Source organism: Aspergillus ambiguus, assembly GCF_047715705.1.
Source record: "Aspergillus ambiguus strain CBS 117.58 unplaced genomic scaffold BDV59scaffold_21, whole genome shotgun sequence".
Classification (NCBI taxonomy): Eukaryota; Fungi; Ascomycota; class Eurotiomycetes; order Eurotiales; family Aspergillaceae; genus Aspergillus; species Aspergillus ambiguus.
Window position 1 is genome coordinate 380580 of NW_027395534.1, and position 21741 is coordinate 402320.

The window sequence follows — 21741 nt, forward strand, 5'->3', positions numbered from 1 at the left end:
GTTAGCCTGAACGCCCCCCGTATCGAACGGTATCAGGAACCCTAACAGGGTCCTTGACTCCTCGTCGAGTCAGTCAACCAGGCGACCATTACGAGGGGAAAGGGCAAATGTGGCGGTCCCGGTGGTCAAAGCATCCATCGAGTGGATTCGTCGGTAAGGCTGGAGAAAGGCAAGGTCTCGAACATGGTCTCCCCATTGGGAACCATGGTGCACTGATCTTCCATCTCACGGTCTCGAATCGCTCTCCCGGCTGAGGCACCAGGCACTCCATCCGCCATGGGAGGGGAAGATCAGGAAAACGAAAGAATCGGAAAATTCACATCGGCAGGCATGATCGATGAATCCCAGCAATCACCCACATCGGTGATGTATCTTCAGATCGATTCCATCTCATGGGCCATGGCCCCTTGCTGGGTGGACGCCCACTCGGCCGGGGTAGCGGTGACGTTCACCATTCCGGGGGGGATTTGTCTTTGTTCTGGTAGCTTTTCGTCCAGATGTCAAATACCAGACTCTGTCCTCTGGTTGTCGAGATCATCCGCCCGCGGTGAAGATCGGTTCGCTGCGAGGACCCTGGCCATGGTTGAGCCTCTCCCCGTCGTCTACGGCACCTCACTTCCTGTCTCTGTGCGACCTTTCGACCGTTTCCCATCCTTCCCGTAGACATAACGATGATGCCTCGGGAGCCGCTGGACTCCATCCACCTCCCTGCAAAAACACCCAAACATCACCGGAGATGGATCCTGGGTCGTCCCAGACCGCGTAAGCCCGCTCATCCCATCTAACTGGGTTCCCAAATGGCCCAGCGCAGCGGAACAATGAGATTCGGCTGAGGAATACGAACCGAGAGGGAAGACAAGTGGATTGGCTTCCAACCGTCCGTCATCCATACCTAGTGATAGGTGCTGCAAATCCCCGTACGTTTCCTTCCAGCCACCCCCTCCCCCTTCCATCGTGTCCGTGATCCGTGGATATGCGGCTTCAGTACATGCAGAGGTACCTTACATGTAGGGAACGTCGCCGGAGAGACAGCATTCCTTCCTCCCAGAACAGCCCCGACCGGCGACCGCTAACAGGTACTGCGGAGGACATATTCGATGGGGGAAGTTTGTTCCTGGTTCAGGTAAAAAGCTGGACCAAACACCACCGTCCGAATTCAGGTGATGGAGTAACCATGAACCCTCGATGCTGAGAGTTTCAGGAGAGTTTCAAAACGAACCTTAAACTTACTGTACAATTGAATTCTATTCCCAACTCTATGGGCAGAAGGGGCGAAAACCGCAGGCCGATCTCTGAAAACGGTTCCGGGTATCAGTGGAAGCTTCATTCAGATCGATGACATCGCCTTGATGTCCATCTTACCTCAAGTCCCCTTGACCGTGACATAAACGGCCCCTTTTCTGAAACGCCGACTTCCTTTACGCCACCCCCCGGAACGATGATGTGCTTCGTACGCAGCGTCGTCCCAATAACTAGAGACAGAAATGCTCTCCAGAGTTAGCAGACTGGTCTACACTACGAGAACCCCCAAACAAATCAGGCCGTAGCATCTACATAAAAAACCAGGAATCAACAAATCCACCCGGCAGCTCTGCATTAGTCCCCCCTACAACACCATGACTTGCAACGGCCATTGGTCGACCCCATCGACATCGTGGAGGTGCCCAGCTCTTAGACTGTCTCTGGAAATTGCTCCTGACAGACAAGGCGGAGGTCCTGAGGGGGATCGACGTGGCAACCCTGGCCCACTGGGTCAGATACTCTAGCTTCTCGTCCTGTCCGACTGCTTTTTCCATTTGCCCCTCCCCTCCCTTTCCCCTCCGAGTTGATCGAATGACAGGCTGGACGGGTGGCGGTGGGACGCCCGCGCCCCCACGGCGATGAGAGGAGAAAAGCCCTGTACGCAGTATAGGTCCAGTTCTTTCCCTGCGGTCGCAAATCTAAGTTTTACGCAGGGATCATATCAACGCCCCGGCAGCATGAGGCACAGGCACAGTGCCTGGCCTGGCCTGGCCGGGTGGGATGATAAAATGGTATCGATGGAAAGATACAATATCCTTATCAAAAGCGGGGTCCGGTGTACATGAGGATACATCCTACATCATCCGCCGTCCCGAGTCTCTGGGGATTCGGTGCACGGCCATCGGTACAAAGCAGGTACCTGCTCTAGTCGCGGAGCGATGTCCATCGGCCGTCACACAGGGGGGCCCCCCTGACTAGCCGTCATGGGGAAGAAACGCCCGACCCGTCAGAGGATTCGCAGCGTGATGTACTTCAGACTTACGTATACTCCCGTAGCGTGGAGATCTGGTGGGTCGAATCGTCGTGGGTTCGACGATGTGCGGAGGACTCCGTACACGGTGACTGCATGAGTCCCCCTTCCACATCCCACTCCTTACAGAACAATACTCTTGTGTCGCCCGCTCTTCGCTCGGGATCTCGTCGAAGATACCCCATCCATGACGGAATCGGGGTCTCCCCGTTCCTCTCCTGCGCCGCCTGATCAGGCAACCTCTGTACCCAGGTACAGAACAGCCACCGACTAATCCATCCGTGGTCCTCCGTCTAGGTACGTTCAGGAGGGTCTGCCAGGGAAATCGGATGAAATAAATCTCAAACTACCAAGGCCCATTGGTGGATGGTGGGCTTGGTTGACTTTCGGCCCCTCCTGCAGCCAGTCTCGGTGCTATCAACGACCAAATCGACCTGCGGTATGGGAGTCATCGAAAACCCGGTCAAGCCGCCCATGTCTCCTGTTTTTCGACGCACATCATGCGTCTCATGCATGACAGGTGCATCTCCCCCAAAAAAAGTAAGAGGGCGACATGTGGCAAACCCCGACCCTAGCCGCGGGGGAGGGAGGACAATTCATCAGGATCAGGGCCCTTCGTCGTTGCTGACTGGTTTGTGCTGTGAGGCTCCGACAGCAAGACGGTGTGTCCCTTGCTGGGACACTTCGCTGATTGGATTTGCCCCCCGCCTCGATGTCGTACTTCGCCTGTGGCATCTCCATCAGCTGATGCCGCTATGCTAGCCTAGTACCTTGCTGACTTGGAGCCTGGTGGATCCCAGCGCGTGTTTTCACATGTCGGTGGCTCACTTGGTGCGTATCTCGTGGGGTCTGTGCTTGCAGTGGGGAGGGCTATTTTAGGGACGACTCATTATCCCTAATCCAGAGTAGTTCAGGTAACCTAATATACATGCATCGTGGTCGATTATCTCCATCCAATTCGCATCAATCTCCATGCACTCCCTGTCTCTGCGTCTAATGTCTCACTGACTACCGCTCTATCACATTGACCACCGAGCTCACCATCACCGCCGCTTCCCGCTCCCAGTTGCTGGACCCGCCGCCCTTCTCGACGCCCACGATCGAAGGAGGCAGTTGTGAGCCCTGCAAGACACATTCCCGGATCTCTTTTTTGAGTCGGTCACGGTTGGACCGCAGCGTCCGTGCTGAAACGCCGCCGCGGTTCATAATCTCCTGCACACGGCTCGCGAGGGATGACGCCAGCGACCGCCAGAAATACGATGGGAGCGACGAGGTATCCAGCGCGCGGAGAAGAGGCTGTAGGAGGTTCGCTTTCTGCACGGAGGAGTCCTGGCTCCCGTTCCGGTCGGGGGCGGGAAGAAGCGGATGAGCCGGCGGCCGCAGATTGCTCAGGATCACTTCCAACGCAAAGATATCCTGGCATTTGCCGGACACGTCGGCAAGCGTGCGCTCCAGTGACGGCAGCATTGACAGCGACTTGGACAAAGAATTGAGGGAAGACACGATCGCCGTATGCATGTACCCTTGCAGCGTAGAAAGGAGCAGCTCCGGCTGGAATGCAGACGCCTCGCCCAAGTCTCTGGGAAGCGGCGAGAGCAGGTACAAGATCGTGACTGCGGAAACCAAACGGGCTCGTGAATCACGCGCCTGCTTGTAGGCCGACTGCGTGTGGGTGCTCGAGCCGCCGCCGCCGGACATGGAAAACCGAGTGATGGCCTGCTGCGCTCGGGACTTCACCATGTTCTCGGCCGGCATCACAAGCTCGTTACGCAGCGTCCGGGTGACTCGCACGCGGTCGAGCCCGTAGCTTTCCTCGCCTGCTCCCATGGCAGCGAACATCCGACGTAGACTGACAATCGTGGTGGCCGCTCGCTCCAGGGTGCGATAGTCGTCCCTGGCCGGGGTCGGCGATGCCGTTCCATCGTTCCCAGCCCCCGTAGTGCCACTGCTGCCGGTGCCGCCACGACTGGTGAGCTCTGCAAGTTGGCCCTCGAGCTGTCGGGCCAGCGTAAGACAGCGCCCGACGGCTCTTGTTAACCGTAGGGTCGCGAGAGACTTCTCAGCGGCCACCCGGGCCTCGTCGGCCGCTTCCCATTTGCGCAGGACCTCTTTCTCCAGCCGCTCGTACCCCTGCGTCACGGACGAGATCTGCTCCTCTGCATCTTTGAGGACGTGGCCGGCGGCGGCGGTCTGGTCCCGCGTGTGCGTCAACAGGGGCAACGCCGACTTGGTGGTCAGCGTGTGGATATGGGTGTCGATCTCCTGGAGGTCGAAGAGCACCCGTGAAAGCGGGGTCGACAGATCCAGCGGTGTGTCTGTCGCATTGTTGGTGGCTACGACCAATGAATTGGCAAACGAGGCCGGGGAGAAATCTGGATCTAGGAACGTCTCATAGTCTATGTATGACGGTTCGCCTTCCGCCATGGTATCGACGGGCGAACAAAATCACCCCCAGACGATGCCCGCCTGACAAACAGATTGGGACAAACGTTGAAGGTATACAGCGGGAATGGATCCAACGGTTTGCGTCTCACCGTATCAAGCCAAACAAGATCAATTAGGCAACCAGGCGCGTAGACAGAGGCAAAACAATGCTAGCCAGAGCTTAATTGAGTGGCTTTGTTGTGTGACACGTCTGATAGACGGCAGGATTCGATCGGGGTCATGAAGATGTATGCTTGAACGGTCTGGATGGACGTTCGAAGTGATTCCGGCCATGTGTCGTCTGCGCTAATCCCCATTGGGATCCTCGCTCGCTTGTGTGGATGACTCAGCATCAGCTAGTTCTGAAAGACTTCGTTCAGATAATTCCAGGATAAGATATACTGCGATTGGAGTTATCTTCATACTCGATTTGAAGGGTAGAACCGTCATAAGGTGCCAGTTACAACTTGTGAGGGTATAAGAAAGTATGATGCGGTCATGCATCATGGCGCCAGATTGACCGAATTCGCTTTGTAGAATCAAAACATAATATAAAATCTTCAAAATTTGGGATTGTTGTATCCATCATGACTGTTCAAATTGTGGACACAATTTGTCAATTGAATATATTGATCCAAGCATTATACCGATCCGGTGGTATATGATATATACTTCTCGAAGATCTGGAGTGTAGCTGAGGACGCCCCGAACTACTACTGATATGAATCCGGCTTCTATTTCAAACAGAACGTCTCCTTATGGCTGACCCAATCATGCACGGTATTAAATAATTCTCCTCCCATGATGCCGTCAACCACGCTGGGTCCAATGTATGTCCAATGTCCAACGTCCACATGCCGAGAAAGAACCTGCGGAAGCGTTGCTCCCAAAAAGACACACACATTGTCCCCGGACTTGGTCTCACATGGAACCATTGCCAGTCGACTATCTGCTGTCAGCGCAAAGCTTCTTCCAGGCCATCGAATCATCGCGAGATTGAGATAGGTCCGCCAGAATCGATGCTCGTCTAGAATATATTCGGCCGTGTCTAGGTTGATTGGTTCGTATCCGGGCTCACCTTCATGTTCTTCATGGGCAGCAAGAGGCTTCAAAAATTCCATGAAACTATCCAAGAGGTTGCCGTTAGGCCTTCCGGGGAACTGGGGCGACTCGAGCCAGTTACACTGGCCGATAAGGACACCGAGAAGGCGCTGGTCAACGTCGGGCCCGTCAGGAACGTGAGCCAAACACACTTGAAGGGCTTTCATGAGCTTGTTTGTGCGCATAATATTCGTGTTCTCCTCGAAATGCCCGTCGAGGGGCACAGTTTTCTGAACTGTGTCCACGAATATACCGGCAATACGCAGAACCCCGTCGCCGCCGTCACCGCTCATAAGTGATAGGCCATTGGAGGATTGTGACCCAGACGTCGTTGATCTCCCAGCCCTGCAGCCTATAAGAGGAAGAGAAGCACTATTCCAGCCACTTCCCCAAGGCGGGCACCATGAAGGCTTACCTGCACGGTCTGACTTTGGCGGGAAATGCAATGACGGCCAGTCGCTAAGTCTCTCTAGACATTGACGGAAAAACTTGGCGTGAACAATGCCCCAATCTTGCTGGACATTGTCAGAGTAGTCCACAACGACCTTCTGCCTCATGTCTTCAGACAGCATGCCGCGGACCCCATATACGTAATCGACCTTGAAAGCTGCATTCTGGCTTTGCATAATGTCCAACACCGCCCGAAGCCCATCTAGCTCATTGTCCGCGCCTTCCAAGCCTTTCTGTAACCTCCAGGAGTTCCTGACAAGCCTGATGCCGACTGTCGACCGGTATGCCCGTTCTTCCCCCATTGCCTGGATGTGCAAGCCGGCGATGTTACCGACAAAGATAGATTTCGACGTCGCAATGGCAAAGTTCATGAAGACATCCCAGTCGATATGCTGTGATCCACATACAAACACACATTGTCGCGCGAGTACGATTTCCTGGACAATCCACAATCGCTGAAACCAGTCCCGGCTGTAGAGCAGGAACACGGAGCGCCAGAGAGGATCTTCAGGGGGCGGCAGCCGCTGCGATACAATGTCCTCCGTTTTTCGTGGTCTCCATCCTCCCTCGTTCTCATGCAATGCCCAGATTCTTTCCGTAAGTTCGGGTAACAGAGAGCACGCCAGGCCACTCTGATCAGACTCCTCTCCTAGCCAGATCAGTACTTGGTCTGCACAGGAATATAGCTCTCCCATCCCTGCGACCTGGTGTGCCTTTTCCTCTGCGTCAGTTTGGTTGATGCAGATTGCATCCACCCATATCCATTCCGATGCGGACTGTCGATGAATTCCACGTAATGCTTGTCCTAGAGCGCGTGAGATATGAAAAGGAGCCCCATTGCAGAGACACTCTTCCTTTTCTAGTGAGGTACCCCATGCGTATGATAGAGCCTCATACCCAGGGGCTTCGTAAATAGAGAACGTCTCGAGTCTGAAGTGGATCTGAGGATCTACCTTGAGAATCTTGAGGACGCGGAATTCTTCAGGCTCGATGTGCGAATAGACATAGCGAGGGCTGTCTTCTTTCATGATGGTTTCTGTGGTTTGTCAAGGGCCATGAGGACAGATGCATCGGAGTTAAGTCGCTCGTTAGCCGCGGCTTGTAAGCAATCTGACATCCATTAAGGGTTAGACTGGATATGTGATTTAACCGTCGGACATATAGTTTAAACCTCGAAACGCAGAAAGTTAGGAGCACTATCCACTGTAAATGATAGATTATAGGGACAATTGTAGTCAAATAATATCACACGTACAATAGCTATGAGGTTTACATAGGGAGTCAGTTGCCGGAGTTAACAACCATTATATCCGTGCAAGTATCCACCGGAATATTTCCATCGCCACTTATAGATGCGATCCTCCGTGGGTACATACAGCAAAATTGCAGAGTGGACAGTGTCTATACTTTGAAAACCACCCAAATCCCCTTTTATTCCTTGACGAGAGCATTATAGGAATATTTGAATTCAGACCTTCCGCCTGTTTTTTCTACAATATTATCCCACTATCGCTTCACTCTTCGGTAAGTTGCCCATAGCAAGATCCAGGGAGAACAAAGTCCAGATAAATCAAAGTGGCATGCTCAGTCTTATCTACGAATTGTTTCCTCTTGGATGATCATTTTTCTTGGCTAATTGTACAGTTAGGATCATCCTCCACTCTCTATTCGAGTATATCTAGTACCGACAGAGTACTATGCAGTCGTTCAAGCTCCCGCTTTCCAACAACGCTACTGTGACAGGTATCCATTGCCTACCCACCTCTTCTGCTGCATATTCTACTCAATATCGACCATTGATTGTTGCGCTGCATGGCGGAACGTATGATTGCCATTACTTTGATGGGGATCCTAAACACACTGCCTCTATGGCAAGTCATGCTTTTGGTGTGCCATTTATATCAATTGATCGACCTTGCTACGGAGGCACAAGTTCCTTTTTCCCCATTCCAAAAGGGTCCGATTACAATCAAGAGACTGGATCCTGGTTGCATCACTATATCCTCCCGGCCCTCTGGTCTGAATTTGGAAACGGATGCAACTGTATTGTCCTCCTATGCCATAGCCTAGGGGTTATGGGAGGCATTGTTGCCGCTGCCTTGCATGCACTGGATGAAAACCCAACATACCCACTGGGAGGAATAATTGCAAGTGGAATGGGGGACAAGCCATCATCTTCGGCACGAGACATGCAGGCGGGTGCTCCAAGCATGTACAAACAAGTAGGGCCTGATCATGTCATGCTACTTGCGCACCTCAAAGATGGTGTAATGTTCTTGCCAGGGACGTGCACCCCAAATATTTTGGCCCAGACAGAGCGCTTGAATGCAGCAACTCCTAATATAGAGATACAGGAATTTCCCCGTCTCTGGCTTCCTACATGGCGGGAAAAGTGGGCACGCCATGTAGTAGCGCCTGTCATGTTTTCTCTTGTGGAGAATGATCCTTTCTTTCTCTCTACAAAGGAAGAAGTGAGAACCTGCGTGGAGTCTTTTAGAAACAGTGTTCGGGTTGATGGCAGCTTGGTCAAGGGCGCGCCTCATTGCATGGAGTTGAGCTACTGGTCGCAAGGGTGGTATGCTCGATGCTTCGGTTTTGCAATGGAATGTTCTGCTACCTTAAGTGTTGGACGTCAACGCTGGGGCTGCGGACTAGTCTGATATTGGGTAGACTATACGGAATTATCTAGAAACTCAAGGGTCAGCTATGTCAGATAATAGCCCGCAATCAAATTGCCAACTTACGTCAGGGGGTTACATATAAATCAAGACCACGGGTGAGAGAACATGATAACCTATTTCCTCAGCTACTGAGTGCTCCGTAGATAACTTTGATCCGCGGTCCCCGAGTATCCGAGTCTCAGGACGTCGGCTCCATGATCACTGCAAGCGATGTGTTTGTAACCACCAGAGCTGACCCACTGGGCGGATTTTATATCACTAAAGGCCGAAATCCCAGAAGAGCAGCAGTAAAAGCCGGAAAATGGCTTAAGCCTAGACGACCACTGTCCCAGATTTAGGTTGTCGTGCGAACTAGACAAGAAAGTAGGGTGACGAAGGGACCCATTCCTTATTCGGTCTGTTTTGGCTCTACTTTGCGGTTGCAAGTACAACCCAAGGACAGCAAGCTTAACTCGCCATTAATAATCAATTAGTGGTGTATGGCAAAAGAACTGACTTAGGTACGTCTGAGCAATAGCTACGCTAGTAAGTTAGATACTGGTTTGTGAGCACACGCAACGGCGTGCTCATGCCACGATCAGAATTTGATCTGGAGAAAAAGCAGCTCATGGAGTACAGCTACAACTGACCTGGAACAACTACTGCATACCGTATCTACACAATGATGTAGCGTTTATATGCAGATCAAATGGAAATGACAGCCGTGTTATGATTCAGTATACTGATACATCTGCGTGATATCACAGCATAACAGGACGTAATCGTCGCGTCGTGACTCAAAGTGTTCCTAGCATAAAACAAAAGAAAGTTCCACATCTCTTCTCCCAAATTAAATTCCGTAGCTGCGCTGACCCCCAAAGTTCTGGCGGTTATCCATATCCGAATCAACCCTAGGGTCCAACTTGTTTGCCATGTTCGAGGTATGTGGGCCCGTAGTGCTGGAGGTAGTGCCCGGGGTGTTGTAGCTGCTGGAGGCCATGGACGCGTGACGTGCGCGGTTATCCCTATCTGAGTCAACCCGGGGATCCAGCTTGTTCATCATGTTCGAGCCGTGCGGGCCAGCGGTGGAAGATCTAGTGGTCGGTCCAGTGTGGTTGCTTGAAAAGTGAGGTTCGTTAGTGGTAGTCGTGTGCTGGGCCTCCTCAAAGGTACGGGTCGAAGTATCGCCGTGTGCTGTGGTTGGGGTGTAGGTGGTAGTTTGTACACCAGAAGCGTTGGAGGTGGTCGAGCCCCTTGCGCCAGTAGCATAAGCAACGCTGGTGTTGTAGGGAACTCCAGAGCTGCGGTTATCTGTGGACATGATTAGCAAATATTTAGATAAGAGATATAACCCATATAGTTGTCTAACCGATATCACTGTCAACCCTGGGATCAGCCTTGTTGGCCAGGTTGGAGTTGTGGGGTCCATAAGTCCCTCCCATTTCCTGGTGACGAGCACGGTTGTCTCTGTCGGAATCCACACGGGGATCGATTTTGTTGGCCATGTTGGAGTCGTGAGGGCCAGTGTTCGTCGCCTTAGTACCGGATGTAACAGGGCGGGCTGCAGTTGTTGTCTCGCTAGTAACGAAGCCAGTGGACTGAGGAGCTAGGTAGATGGATCAGATGTTAGTAGGCACATGCGGAGAAAGTTAAAGTGTAAACTAACCGTTGGTACCATCCACGCGCGGGTCCAGCTTGTTAGCTAGCTTGGAATGGTGAGGTCCATGGTTGGCAGTCTCGCCAGAACCATGGTGGCCAGTCACGGCATCCTTGACCTTGTTGATAACTCCTGACATGGTTGATAAATTTGGTTGTGGTTGTATATGCAGAAAATATTGTTTTAAGAGATGTACTGTATTATCAGTTTGTATTTGTCTTGGGGAGTCTAAACGATGGGACTTTACGCTTCTATATATGCTCCCTTCTTTGTCTCTGATTCAGGTTTAGAGGCGAAGTATGACGAAAGTGATCAGCAGAGAAAACTCGATCCGATCGGACCAACGCAGACTCTATGCATACGATATGTAAATGACGTCGATCGATGACCCTCAAAATAGAACGCCATGATACAATTGCGTCGGAGGCTAGGGCTAATCCTGATGAGGCCCTTACTTTGACGTCATTCGGGTGCTCCTGATGGGAGGCCCACTTCCACGTAGTTTAATAATGATGAATAGTAAGGTAGACAAACAAACCAATACTCCTTCGTTTCGAACTGTTCTGTATCTTAACGGTAATTTTATTTACTTGTCCCAGTAAACTGTGGCTGCTTTTGCTCCCTTTAATTGTGGGTATCAATGAAAAAGGGGACCTCGATTCTATATAATATCTGAATTTTGTAGAACCATGCACATGCTCTTTATTAAAAACTATTATACAAACATATTGAGTATATAAATTAGTATAATCAGCTGTTTCTGTGCCTTAATCAACAGAAAAGGGAAGGGTAGGACCCGTGGGGATACTGATATTCAGAAAGTCCCTCAGAAAATTATCAATATCTTCAGACATCAAATCCCCATTAAATTCACCGAATTCGTCGGGGCTGATGTTCCCCCAATTCGACAATATTTGGAAGTCTTGTTTTTCCACCATAGCACCTTCACTGGGAGGTTGTAAATCTGTGCCCGGCGCTACTGCTTCTATTTGTGTTTCAGGATTTTGACGCGGGCTACACCATGCTTCCCCGGTTTTGCATGTGCAATCAGTTAGGACCCCTAAGTGCATACACCTACATGTATCTTTCTTCGGCTGGTCTAATCCAGGCCTGATGTTTGGTGTTGGGGCAATAAGGTGCATTCCGTCCATTGCACGCTTCCCAAGTTGCACCATGACCTGTGCCAATCTCCATGCAGGGCTCAATGTTTCAAGACACTGACAGAACTGCTGGATATGTCCCTTTGCAGCATGTTGTGTGCTAGGTAGGTGGCATCTTTTGAGTTGCTTATATGAGATGGCGAACCCAAGAGATATGCAGTAAGCGACGGTCGGCAATGGGGCAAATGCTTCTATGTCGCACATTTGTACCAGGTTGGACAATCTGTATACAGACATATCCTGTTGCAAGTAGAGTACGCGGGACTTAGGTTGTGCGTTTAGCCCCCAGGGACGAGAAGCCAGGAGAGCAATTCCATGATACGCAAGTTCAAGGGAGCCTGAGAAGGTCAGTATGTATGGCATTGACTACACAAGACGTTACTTACATAGCTGGTCCGACGGCACATTCCACCCTTCACATTTGTCGAGGATTTCCTCGAATCTCGAAATTTCAGGCTTGTTTCCATCGACGGGCACTTCCAGAGTGGGCCGGTAAACCACTGTGACATCAGACAGAGTTGATGCCAAAGAGAGCCAGACTCTAAACGATGCATCAAATAAACCCATAACATCCGCAAGCCGTTGACCCAAATCTCTATCATGAATGACAAGCGGCCTACCGTGAATGGCGCCATTCCAACGGTCGAGACTCCACAGGCACCAAAAGAGGGCGATAATGGATACATCATCTGTTGTTGGTGACCCTTTCGTTAGATGCAGCCCTAAAGTGAAGGCATGATGAATGGACTGCGTCAACCACATGGAAGCCTCCTCGAAACTCTTAGGACCGGCAGCGTGGAGGGAAAGAAGCGCGAGGATCTGAATCAATGTAATTCGCCGTTTCTCGATGTTCATTGCAATAGCGCATGTTAGGTCATTGTAAATGGAGTCGCTAAACTTTTGGAGAGCGACAGTACCCCCCTGTTTGGGAAGAGAGAGGTAAGGTGCTGCAGCAGAGGTTTTTGAGGCGGTAAGACATATCGCCTGAACGAGACGAGAAGATACGGAGCCATTTTCATAAGACGCGCGAAACTCAGTCTCATCAACCAGGGGAAGTATCGGGTGAATACACCTAAAATAGATATCGACCAGCGCTTCTTGGCTCTGTCGAGGAGGAAGAAGGGCTCTCTTCCATTCCGTTCCGTGAGATTGGTCGTATTGTAGATACGCTCCCTGATATGACAATGGGTCTCCATGTGCAATTTCTTCATTATTACCCAGGATTTCATTTCCTCGGTCCAGCCATATCCCTACGTCTCCCTGATCAGCACGTCCCCGGAGCAGTCTTGTATTCACATCCCCAGCGAAGAACACGATGGGATTTAAATTTCCAAGGAAACGGGTAGTCAATGGATTTCTGCGTGACCGTCCTTGGCCATCACGCTTTTTATCCTGATAATGTGGAGCTATTATGTGCTCGTTGCGAGATCTGCGAAGCAGCGGCGAGGAATCCTTGACCTGTTCTCTTCCGCGATTCAAGTTTGGAGCGTACTGAATAAAAGTTCTATCTCCATTTGCAGCCGGGGGTGGCTTAGACGAATCCCATCTATTTTCATGATGGCATTTTTTCTTTCGCGCTTCTATAAGCCATCGTCGGATAAGATTGAAGCGTCGCTCACGTACCTTTCGCTGGCGGCACGAATCACATGCGCCTCTGGTATACGCTCTTTTGCTGTCTTTCACGCCTGGACTGGCATGGAATGCCAACTCCATTGCTAACCTCGAGATAATGTATTGTCTTCCGACGAGGGATCATGATATTCGCCTGACCTTATTGATTTGAGTCACATTTTAGAAATGAGCTGAATATTCTGCCTAATACGGAAGTATAGCCCACCAACAGCGGGGCCAAGTAACACTCTTTTGTCGATAGCTTCCGACCCCAATTCGGAACATTGCCGCCTTTAACGGCTTGTGATAGGTGGCGAAGGCGGCTTCTCGTACCCACATTCCCTTCCTGTACGTATCCCGCTTCATTTCCCAAAAGGGCACTGGGAAGTAGACTGTACTATAAAGTCGTTGATGCAAGTACAGATCTTTCCACACGTTGTCAAGTAATAGCAATAGTAAGGTAGGAATTACTTGGTCTTTTCTACTTTCCAATTTGTATTACCATTATGCTGAACAACAATATTACTTCCTGCTATTTAAGGTTAGATGAAACGTTCCGCTGGAATTTTCGAATTAAACTAATGAAGTGTCACCAGACTTGACAAGTCGTGCATTTTCCTTCCAGATCCCCATACGACAGATGCTAAATCGCTGGTGTCCGGAGAATTTTCCTTCAATGTGTCCCGACTTACAGCCATCAAAGGCATATCAGTAGTGTTGCAGGGGAGAGCGAAATTGTAAGTTCACACGCTTTTTCATCCAACACGTCACGCCTAATCATTACAGACCATATAACGAGAGTACTTTTTTCAAATCCTACTATGAAGAGATTACACTTGAGCAAAATCAGCCCCTGGCTTCATCGAAAAAGTCGGGTTCGTTCAGTCTGCCAGCAGGGAGCTACCAACTACCATTCAAGATTCATTTGGAAAGGAATGCTCTTGAAACAATCTCCGGGTCTGGCCATCAGTATCACTCATACGAGGTATATGGTGTGATTGAACGGAGGCTCAGCAGAGACATCGTTGTCTCAAAACCAATCAGAATATATAACCCTGTCGTAATGCTAATGGACGGTCCCTTGACGTCAGCTTCTTATGTATGCCATAATTTTCCAATTACCAAAACCTTCTCCATACTAACTATTGAGAAACAGTCACTCGAAGGTCAATGGGATGACAAAGCCCACTACAGGATTACTATCCCAGAAACAAATATTCCTTTCGGGTCGACCTTTCCAGTTGAACTTTTCCTAGCCCCACTATCGAAGGGCCTTCGCCTAGGCGCAACCTCGATCCAAGTATTGGAAACGCATGAGATCAGGATCCCAGCGCCAGCATCGTACTCAGGGTACTTCAATGTGAATTTTTTGACATTTACAACGGAAAGACTTCTTTTCAACGAATGCCATGATCATCCAGGGGATTATACGACGCGAGAGGGAGCGTTCGAGGTTGAGTGGATTTCGAAAAAGCAAGTCTGCTTGCCACAAAATCTCGAGGCTGCTACTCAAGGAGTGAAGACTAGAAGTATCAAAATATCCCACGCGTTAACCTTTACGATAGAATTATGGGATTCCAACGGAAAGTTATCTGTGGTATGTTGACCCAGGTTCAGTGCCCTATTTTACCCAAATGTCACTCATAACAGCTCAGATCCAAGGGAAAATCCCAATCAGCATCGTCATGTCTCCCCTCACGATTATGGAGAACAGCACCGTCTGCGGCCTAGAACTTGGAAGATCTCAATCTGAGATAATTCCACCTCCTCCTTTATATGAAGACCACAACTCCGATTTTCTGTTATTTGGCATTCCGCGTAATAGCACGGCTTGCACTGGAACCCAGGATTTTGGGGCAGATGTTGGACGAGTTCATGACGGTGTTTGCTTTGAACCACCCCCTGCATACGACTGTGTAATGTCCACGTCTGATTGTATGACTGGCCCACCCACTATTTGGTTAGAATGACATTTTTTGTCTGATCATGGCAAACTCCCCACTTAAATCGAAAGTGATAATTTTCGACGATCGAAATCTGCGTCGTTTTCCAGATGCCTCTATCAATGGCTCTTAGGGCCATGTACATAAATTCGTCTCCTACCATTATTAATTTTACTAATCACTTTATGTCTTCAAAGGAACTGTATATATTTGGACCGAACGGATGCTTTTTTTCTTCAACCAAACTTATCCATGGAGCTACATTTCCGGAAGCTTCTACTATTTATAATACATTAGACACGGAGCTTGATATTCAGTGGTAGCATCAATATACCTATCAACTATTTGACATCCGTATATTTCCCAAGATTTTATGGAAAGTAAAGACACAGTAGGCCTTCGATATTATTATGGTCATCCAAATTCTACTCAGCCAGGCGTATCACAATCCATCTACCTACTACTAATCATGTTGTCTTAGCCAGCGCTGGTTTGGTAGGTGCTTCAGGATAGACGGAGGGCACTGATGGCCCGGAAACCCGAGGCGTCTGGACTTGCACGGGTCCCTCATTCGGCCGGATAGCGACCTTATTACCACAGTTTGTGCAAAAATGATGGTAATCCTGGGACCATTTGCACATATACGGAATGCATGCACCGATGATGCCGCAGAAGAGGCAGCAGAACACTGCAGCCATACTATCATATGAAATGTTAGGGTCCATACTAGGCCAATGATCTGAAGATGCTTACCTAGTCTGCGAAGAGTTTTCTTCCTGGACTCTCGTTGTGACCCGATATTGACAGAATTGGCAGTCTATTAACGCAGGCTGCTGACCGAGTCGCTCCAACGGTGTCACTCGAGGGGCTTCAGGGACAGGAACAATCTTAGCTGGTGCATCTATGGGCACAATGTTGTCGGCGATATTTTGGGGAGTATGAGTGACTGTTTTCTCGGACCTACAGTTCCCTACTTAGCCGATGCCACTTTTTCACTTTTGGTTTGCATTTGGGGACGCACTCTTCATGCTGTGTTTGTTGTGCAGCAGTCGTTGTATCTGTGACAATGATTTCTGGGCCCGATTCTCCAGCCGGTGCACGAGTGTAAGGCGGCGCTGGATCACTTTTGTGCTGCTCCATGACTATTGTGTGATTTTTGATACTGAAATGGCCTTTTGGTAAAATATAATACAAAAAGCTAGTAGTAAGCAGCAAGGGGGTATCTGGTTTAAATAATCCGGGATGTCCTGCGAGGCTGTTACGAGCCATCGCAAGGCTGAAGTATGTACATTCCCCGCACTTGTGATCAGCCGCCTAAACACAGCCCCAAGCCGTACTAGAACGAATGTAAGGGGTCTACCAAACTTTAAATTGTAATCCTGTCATGCCCAGCGCAGTGGCAGTGCTTGGGGCTGTTTCAAGCTGTCCTCTTATATTGTTGTTCATCAGCCTCCTTTTCTTCTAGTTTCTCACCATAACGGATAAAAAAGGGTGACCCGAAACCTTTTCAACTAATCCTGTTCATATGAATCCAGACTAGCAGCTAGTCTTTAATATGCGTCTTCTGAATACGACCACTTTGGCACTAGTGGACATTGCCCCGAACAAGATCCCGCCGTATGCTATTCTGTCGCATACTTGGGGGGAAGGCGAAGTTGTCTTTGAAGATTTTCGGTATCTAAAGGGAGAATCAAAACCAGCATGGACAAAAAAGATCAAAAAATGCTGTGTGCAGGCTCTGAAAGAAGGCCTGGAATATGTCTGGATTGATACCTGCTGTATCGACAAAAGCAGTAGTGCCGAGTTATCGGAAACGATCAATTCAATGTACTCATGGTATGAGAAAGCACAGGTCTGTTACGCATATCTCGAAGATGTCGCCATGGATGTCGATATAAGCCAACCTGGCTCTGCCTTTGAGCGTAGCAGATGGTTTACACGAGGATTCACGTTGCAAGAGCTTATTGCTCCCCATGACGTTGTATTCTTTTCAAATGACTGGTTCGAGGTTGGAAGAAAGAGCACTCTGTATAAGACCATCTGTCGCATCACCCAGATTGACGAAGAGATACTCCTCCATAAAAAGCCTGTGGGCGCCGCCAGCATTGCCAGACGCATGGCATGGGCCGCTCATCGCGAAACATCCCGACCTGAGGATATTGCATACTGCTTGATGGGTCTGTTCTCGGTTAATATGCCCATGCTCTACGGGGAGGGGGAGAAGGCCTTTCTCCGCCTCCAAGAAGAGATCATGAAACAATCAGACGATCAATCTATCTTCGCATGGGTGAATCCTGGATCATCCCCTGATTCACTTAACGGCCTATTGGCTCCATCGCCATCCGTTTTCGCTGGCTGCGCCAACATCCTTCCGTATCAGGACTGGGAGCCACGGCAACCATACACGATGACCAACCGCGGGTTGCAGATCGAGCTCCCGCTGACGCGAATAGAAGACAACATGTATGTTGCTGCATTGGATTGCCCAAGCCCTCCAAACTACGAAAACTTCAGCTTTCTGGCAATTTTTCTCCGGCGTCTCTCGGATGTGGATGCTCAATATGCCAGAGTTAAAGTGGGAACGTTGGCAAAGGTACATGAGCGCAGTAAACCCCAAACCATCTATGTTCGGCAAGTCCACTTTTCTCCTGAAATATATGGCGTTTTCCCAAGGCACTTTATGCAGATACGAAGTGTTCCCGAACAGTCCGTTTACCAGGTTTGGAGTGTCATGGACGCCAATGCCAAAGAGGGGAGTATCCCTCCTTCAGTCAGTACAAGTCGTGGGTCAGAAGCGACGAGAATGCCCTCGCGGTTCCGCAAGACCTTTTTGCTCCAGAAAGGAGGGATCTCACTTGCTGCCCTAGTTGTGCTTGCACGGTGTGAGGATGACGAAGCTGTAGTTATTGCACTCGGGTCAGGAGCTGCATTCGACGTCTGCTTTAATGCCTTCGACGGCGACCGTAGGTCAGAGCTATTTGCAGCAGGTTTGCAGGAGAGCTTCAGGGCTTCTAAGCCAAAACAGCCTGGTGCTTGGATTAAACTCAGAGAACATTGGGTCTGTGTGAAGGTCGAAGCACAAGTCCACAACGGAGCTAAATATTACCTTGTCGACATCCAGGTCAATCCCATCCCCAAGCCCAGAATCGAGGCTATGGCGAGCTCCTTGCAGAAGAAGTTACTTCCTGCGACGCCCCACGCGGCACCTCGCCTGGGTGCAGAAAGGGAAATGGGGTCTTTGGGCATCAAAAGTTCTGATCCTCGCAATGTGAAGTCCAGAAAGTCAAATTTTGACTTACGAAAATTCCTTAAAACGTAACAACTCCCAGGCACCCAAGGTCGCATATCTGTGTCATTAAAACGGCGTTGGTATTCTGGTTCTTCCCCCGTGTTTCCATTTCGTTTGTCGTTATAGAACGAGCCCATATATATTTTGCATCGAAAGCCTGACCGACTTATACGTATTCTTCGACCCAATTATTCCGTGAGGTCTGTTGTTACCTAGAGGACAAGTTTGATCTTGAAAAATCATAATGTCAGGTCCAAAAAACAAGTCTTTTTTTTGGGTAAATCAAGAATGTCAAACGGAGATGAGAGAAGAAAGGGCGTTCAATCTTCTAGTTATATGCATCGAATACATTCAGCAGTAGAGTTTAACCTTAAATTAACTGCAGGGAGCCTCTATACTTCGTAGTAGGCACACGTACCTCTTGTTACGCCACAAAGTCATCAGACAATTAAGACACATCTCTTTTAATGGTGTTATGAGGCTCTTCATCATTGTAAACCCGCACATCTTCATCCGCGTAGATACGACCTTGCTTCATCTCTTTCATACGGAGCCGTTGAATCCGTCGTACATCCCACTCAACCTTCCGCGTCAGCCACCAAGTCCATCCATTCGCCAGACAGGCTGCCCCGACGACTGCAGCACAGATTGCAAAAGGCGTCTTATATCCATTGTATGCGAACTGAGACTGGAATAGTTGGGGCCCAATCACGCCACCAACCTGGCCGACACACGACTGAAATGCGAGAGTAAACGCAGCTCCTGTTGTGCCTTTGAGGGAGGAGGTACGCCCTGCCAGCGTGTTAGTAACCTGGTCTAAAGAAATTCAATGGGTCAACGTACAGGCCCAAAACGGAATGAAGTAAACCGCGTAGAACATGTTTCCAAACACACAGGCGATATAAATCCCAACACGCGAGGTAAGGGCCGCTATGAGGATGAAGAACAATAACATAGGCCCCATTATACAGAACATGACGTACGCCGGACGGGTCAGGTATGCCTTTTTCTGGAACCAGCCTGAGAAGATAATTGCCAATACGGCGCCCACAGAGGGCGGGATGTTCAGCAACTGATTGCGAGGCAGACCTGCAAAGCCGAGGCTGGTGGTGATTGTAGGCAGCTCCCAGGTGAGGGCGTATCCGGCAAAATTGACAAGAAGCTGGGAAAGCATGAATGAGTACGTGCGGGAGTCCTTGAGAGAGGCCACGAGCTCAGCCTTGGAAAAATTGGAGTCTTCAGTTCTGGGCGCGTTCTCGGATAACCGTGCTTCGACGTACTCCTGTTCGCGCTCGGTGAGCCACTTCCTGCTCCGGTCTGATTTGGGCCAGTCAGGGAGGATAAAGTAGACGAGACCCGCGAAGAGAATTGTAAAGAGTCCTTCCAGAAGATACACCCTAGCACGTCTGCGTTAGATCTGGAGCATACTAGTAGGAAAGTAGGATTTGTGCTCACCATCGCCACGCACTCATCCCTCGCATCCCGTTCATGTATGATATTCCATAGGCCAGCAAATATCCAATGATCCCTGAGGTGTTTTGGAAAGCAAACATCCACATTATCGGCTTTCCCATCTCATCGCTTCGGTACCATCCACACAACTGCGCGGCAATACCAGGGAACATGCCGGCTTCGCACATCCCCAGGAGAAACCGCAGCGCCCAGAGTGTTTCCTTATTCTTTGCTGCAGCATGGCATGCTAGTACGATACCCCAGGAAAGCATGATCCGTGACTGCCATAGCCGCGGAGTAAGTCTTTTTAATAGTAGATTGCTGGGGACTTCGAAGACAATGTAACTGATCTGGGAGATTGTGGTCAATAAGTGATAGGCTCTAGGCTGAAGGACCACCGCACAAAGTAAATTGACTGGACCCAATTGTATTCATCTGCAGTCATCTTGAGCTCATTGAGGACATTCCGTTCTTCTCCAACCTGAAGGACTTTGACGGCAGCGGCATTCATATAATCAACTTGTTTGATCAGGTACATCATGCCAATGAGACCCAAAAATCGGCGATCTATCTTCCTTCGGATTCGCCTGTCATCTTCAGGAGTAAACGAGGTAAGCAGGGCTTTTCTTCTCTCCTCCTCTGTGGTGATAGGGCTTGCCGATGCATCTGTCTCGGAGATACTTGTTGTCTCATTGAGGACTCCTGGCTTGATGAGGTCTGCCATTTCAGGTACAAGTTAAGAATATGGTGTAAGGGTTGTTTGAGAAGACCGTATCCCTTCAAGAAAGTATATCCTTTGTGTTACTTTCATAAGATTTGCTCGGGGGTGTAAATTCCTCGGAAAAACACACGGAGTGCAGGAATGCCTGGCTTATTACAGGTCTGGTGAAGGTTACCTATGTAGCACTTCCCACCTCAATGATTTCCCCTGCCCTGCAACCCGTTGAAAGGAGCATTGTGGGATAATACGACTCCAACATCACGCAATCCCCACCAAATTTCGATCAGATAGCCAGAACGCGGCATATATGGGTTTATCCAGAGGAAGATACGCAGAGATAAGTTCTTTGATGCGGGGAAGGAGAGTGAAAAAGGACGAAAGCGGGTTTTGATCCTTATGCATGGAGTGATCAGAGATGCGGATGACGTGCGAATATCAACACAAATGCTCTTTCTGGCTCCTATTTTTTGGCTTGGCTGCTAGGCCAGAGATTAGCCGAGGCTTACTAAATGGCTGGGATACATGGTTCAGAAGGTTCTTATGTTGTTACCTGGCTAGAATAATCGTGCATATCATGCGCCACGTGCGGTGGACGACTGTCCCTATGCCCAAATTGGGATCTTCTACGGGCTGGTGTTGCACCATCAGCGTCTATCATAAGCAATCCCTCCAGATAGTTAGTTGAAATCATATCGTTTAATGTTCTTGGTTGCTGAAATGTGTACGTTCTACTCATAGCTCATGACGAGAGTTAGTTGAGACTCAGAGCGACTAATCTCAATATAAGGATAAAATTTAATGGAGATGTACAAATCGGACGCACCACTCCACGGGCCTGAGTGCCTTCTTACTTTGGCACTCGACTAAGCCTCAGAGCAGTCGAAGCAACGTCATTGGATGCAAACATACACCCTTGTGGACGGAATCTGGAGCTGGCTGTAGCATAACGTAGAGTTAATTAGGAAATCAGGGCTAGCTAGGCTTCACCTCGAGTCGAATAG

General features: G+C 49.6%; 6 protein-coding genes across 6 annotated transcripts; 1 reads left to right on the plus strand and 5 right to left on the minus strand.

Moving 5' to 3' along the window:
• Positions 1-3157: 3157 nt before the first annotated feature.
• On the minus strand, positions 3158-5086 carry BDV59DRAFT_58040 (Golgi transport complex subunit COG5). Its single transcript, XM_073696681.1, has one exon. It carries the CDS (start codon positions 4694-4696, stop codon positions 3281-3283), a length of 1416 nt encoding a protein of 471 aa, XP_073546889.1. The 5' UTR covers positions 4697-5086; the 3' UTR covers positions 3158-3280.
• Positions 5087-5266: 180 nt separating this feature from the next.
• On the minus strand, positions 5267-7437 carry BDV59DRAFT_58059 (HET domain-containing protein). The gene has a single exon (XM_073696682.1). It carries the CDS (start codon positions 7273-7275, stop codon positions 5431-5433), a length of 1845 nt encoding a protein of 614 aa, XP_073546890.1. The 5' UTR covers positions 7276-7437; the 3' UTR covers positions 5267-5430.
• A 2120-nt stretch (positions 7438-9557) lies between these two features.
• BDV59DRAFT_180908 (uncharacterized protein) lies at positions 9558-10747 on the minus strand. Its single transcript, XM_073690143.1, has 3 exons — positions 10574-10747; positions 10277-10513; positions 9558-10218 (listed from the first exon to the last, which is right to left on the minus strand). Exons 1-3 carry the CDS (start codon positions 10701-10703, stop codon positions 9758-9760), a joined length of 828 nt encoding a protein of 275 aa, XP_073546891.1. The 5' UTR covers positions 10704-10747; the 3' UTR covers positions 9558-9757.
• Positions 10748-11331: 584 nt separating this feature from the next.
• BDV59DRAFT_193972 (fungal specific transcription factor domain-containing protein) lies at positions 11332-13437 on the minus strand (the record flags this gene model as incomplete). The annotated part of the gene is made up of 4 exons (XM_073692323.1): positions 11332-11578; positions 11639-12062; positions 12111-13182; positions 13348-13437. The coding sequence occupies 4 exons, from the start codon at positions 13435-13437 to the stop codon at positions 11332-11334; spliced, it is 1833 nt and encodes a 610-aa protein (XP_073546892.1).
• A 3326-nt stretch (positions 13438-16763) lies between these two features.
• BDV59DRAFT_208772 (heterokaryon incompatibility protein-domain-containing protein) lies at positions 16764-18899 on the plus strand (the record flags this gene model as incomplete). The annotated part of the gene is made up of 2 exons (XM_073695272.1): positions 16764-18493; positions 18874-18899. The coding sequence occupies exons 1-2, from the start codon at positions 16834-16836 to the stop codon at positions 18897-18899; spliced, it is 1686 nt and encodes a 561-aa protein (XP_073546893.1). The 5' UTR covers positions 16764-16833.
• Positions 18900-18954: 55 nt separating this feature from the next.
• Positions 18955-21230, minus strand: BDV59DRAFT_58088 (major facilitator superfamily domain-containing protein). Its single transcript, XM_073696683.1, has 5 exons — positions 20871-21230; positions 20423-20813; positions 20023-20369; positions 19411-19964; positions 18955-19359 (listed from the first exon to the last, which is right to left on the minus strand). The coding sequence occupies exons 2-5, from the start codon at positions 20741-20743 to the stop codon at positions 19016-19018; spliced, it is 1566 nt and encodes a 521-aa protein (XP_073546894.1). The 5' UTR covers positions 20744-20813; positions 20871-21230; the 3' UTR covers positions 18955-19015.
• Between the last annotated feature and the right edge of the window lie 511 nt (positions 21231-21741).

Bases quoted from the DNA above. Each gene is read 5' to 3' on its own strand.
- BDV59DRAFT_58040 (XM_073696681.1), bottom strand. From the start codon at position 4,696: ATGGCGGAAGGCGAACCGTCATACATAGACTATGAGACGTTCCTAGAT.
- BDV59DRAFT_58059 (XM_073696682.1), bottom strand. From the start codon at position 7,275: ATGAAAGAAGACAGCCCTCGCTATGTCTATTCGCACATCGAGCCTGAA.
- BDV59DRAFT_180908 (XM_073690143.1), bottom strand. From the start codon at position 10,703: ATGTCAGGAGTTATCAACAAGGTCAAGGATGCCGTGACTGGCCACCAT. The intron at 10,514-10,573 runs GTTAGTTTACAC...CCATCTACCTAG, and splicing joins GCGCGTGGATGGTACCAACG to CTCCTCAGTCCACTGGCTTC. The intron at 10,219-10,276 runs GTTAGACAACTA...TCATGTCCACAG, and splicing joins CAGGGTTGACAGTGATATCG to ATAACCGCAGCTCTGGAGTT.
- BDV59DRAFT_58088 (XM_073696683.1), bottom strand. From the start codon at position 20,743: ATGGCAGACCTCATCAAGCCAGGAGTCCTCAATGAGACAACAAGTATC. The intron at 20,370-20,422 runs GTGCGGTGGTCC...ACAATCTCCCAG, and splicing joins GGGTCCAGTCAATTTACTTT to ATCAGTTACATTGTCTTCGA. The intron at 19,965-20,022 runs GTGAGCACAAAT...CAGACGTGCTAG, and splicing joins GGGATGAGTGCGTGGCGATG to GGTGTATCTTCTGGAAGGAC.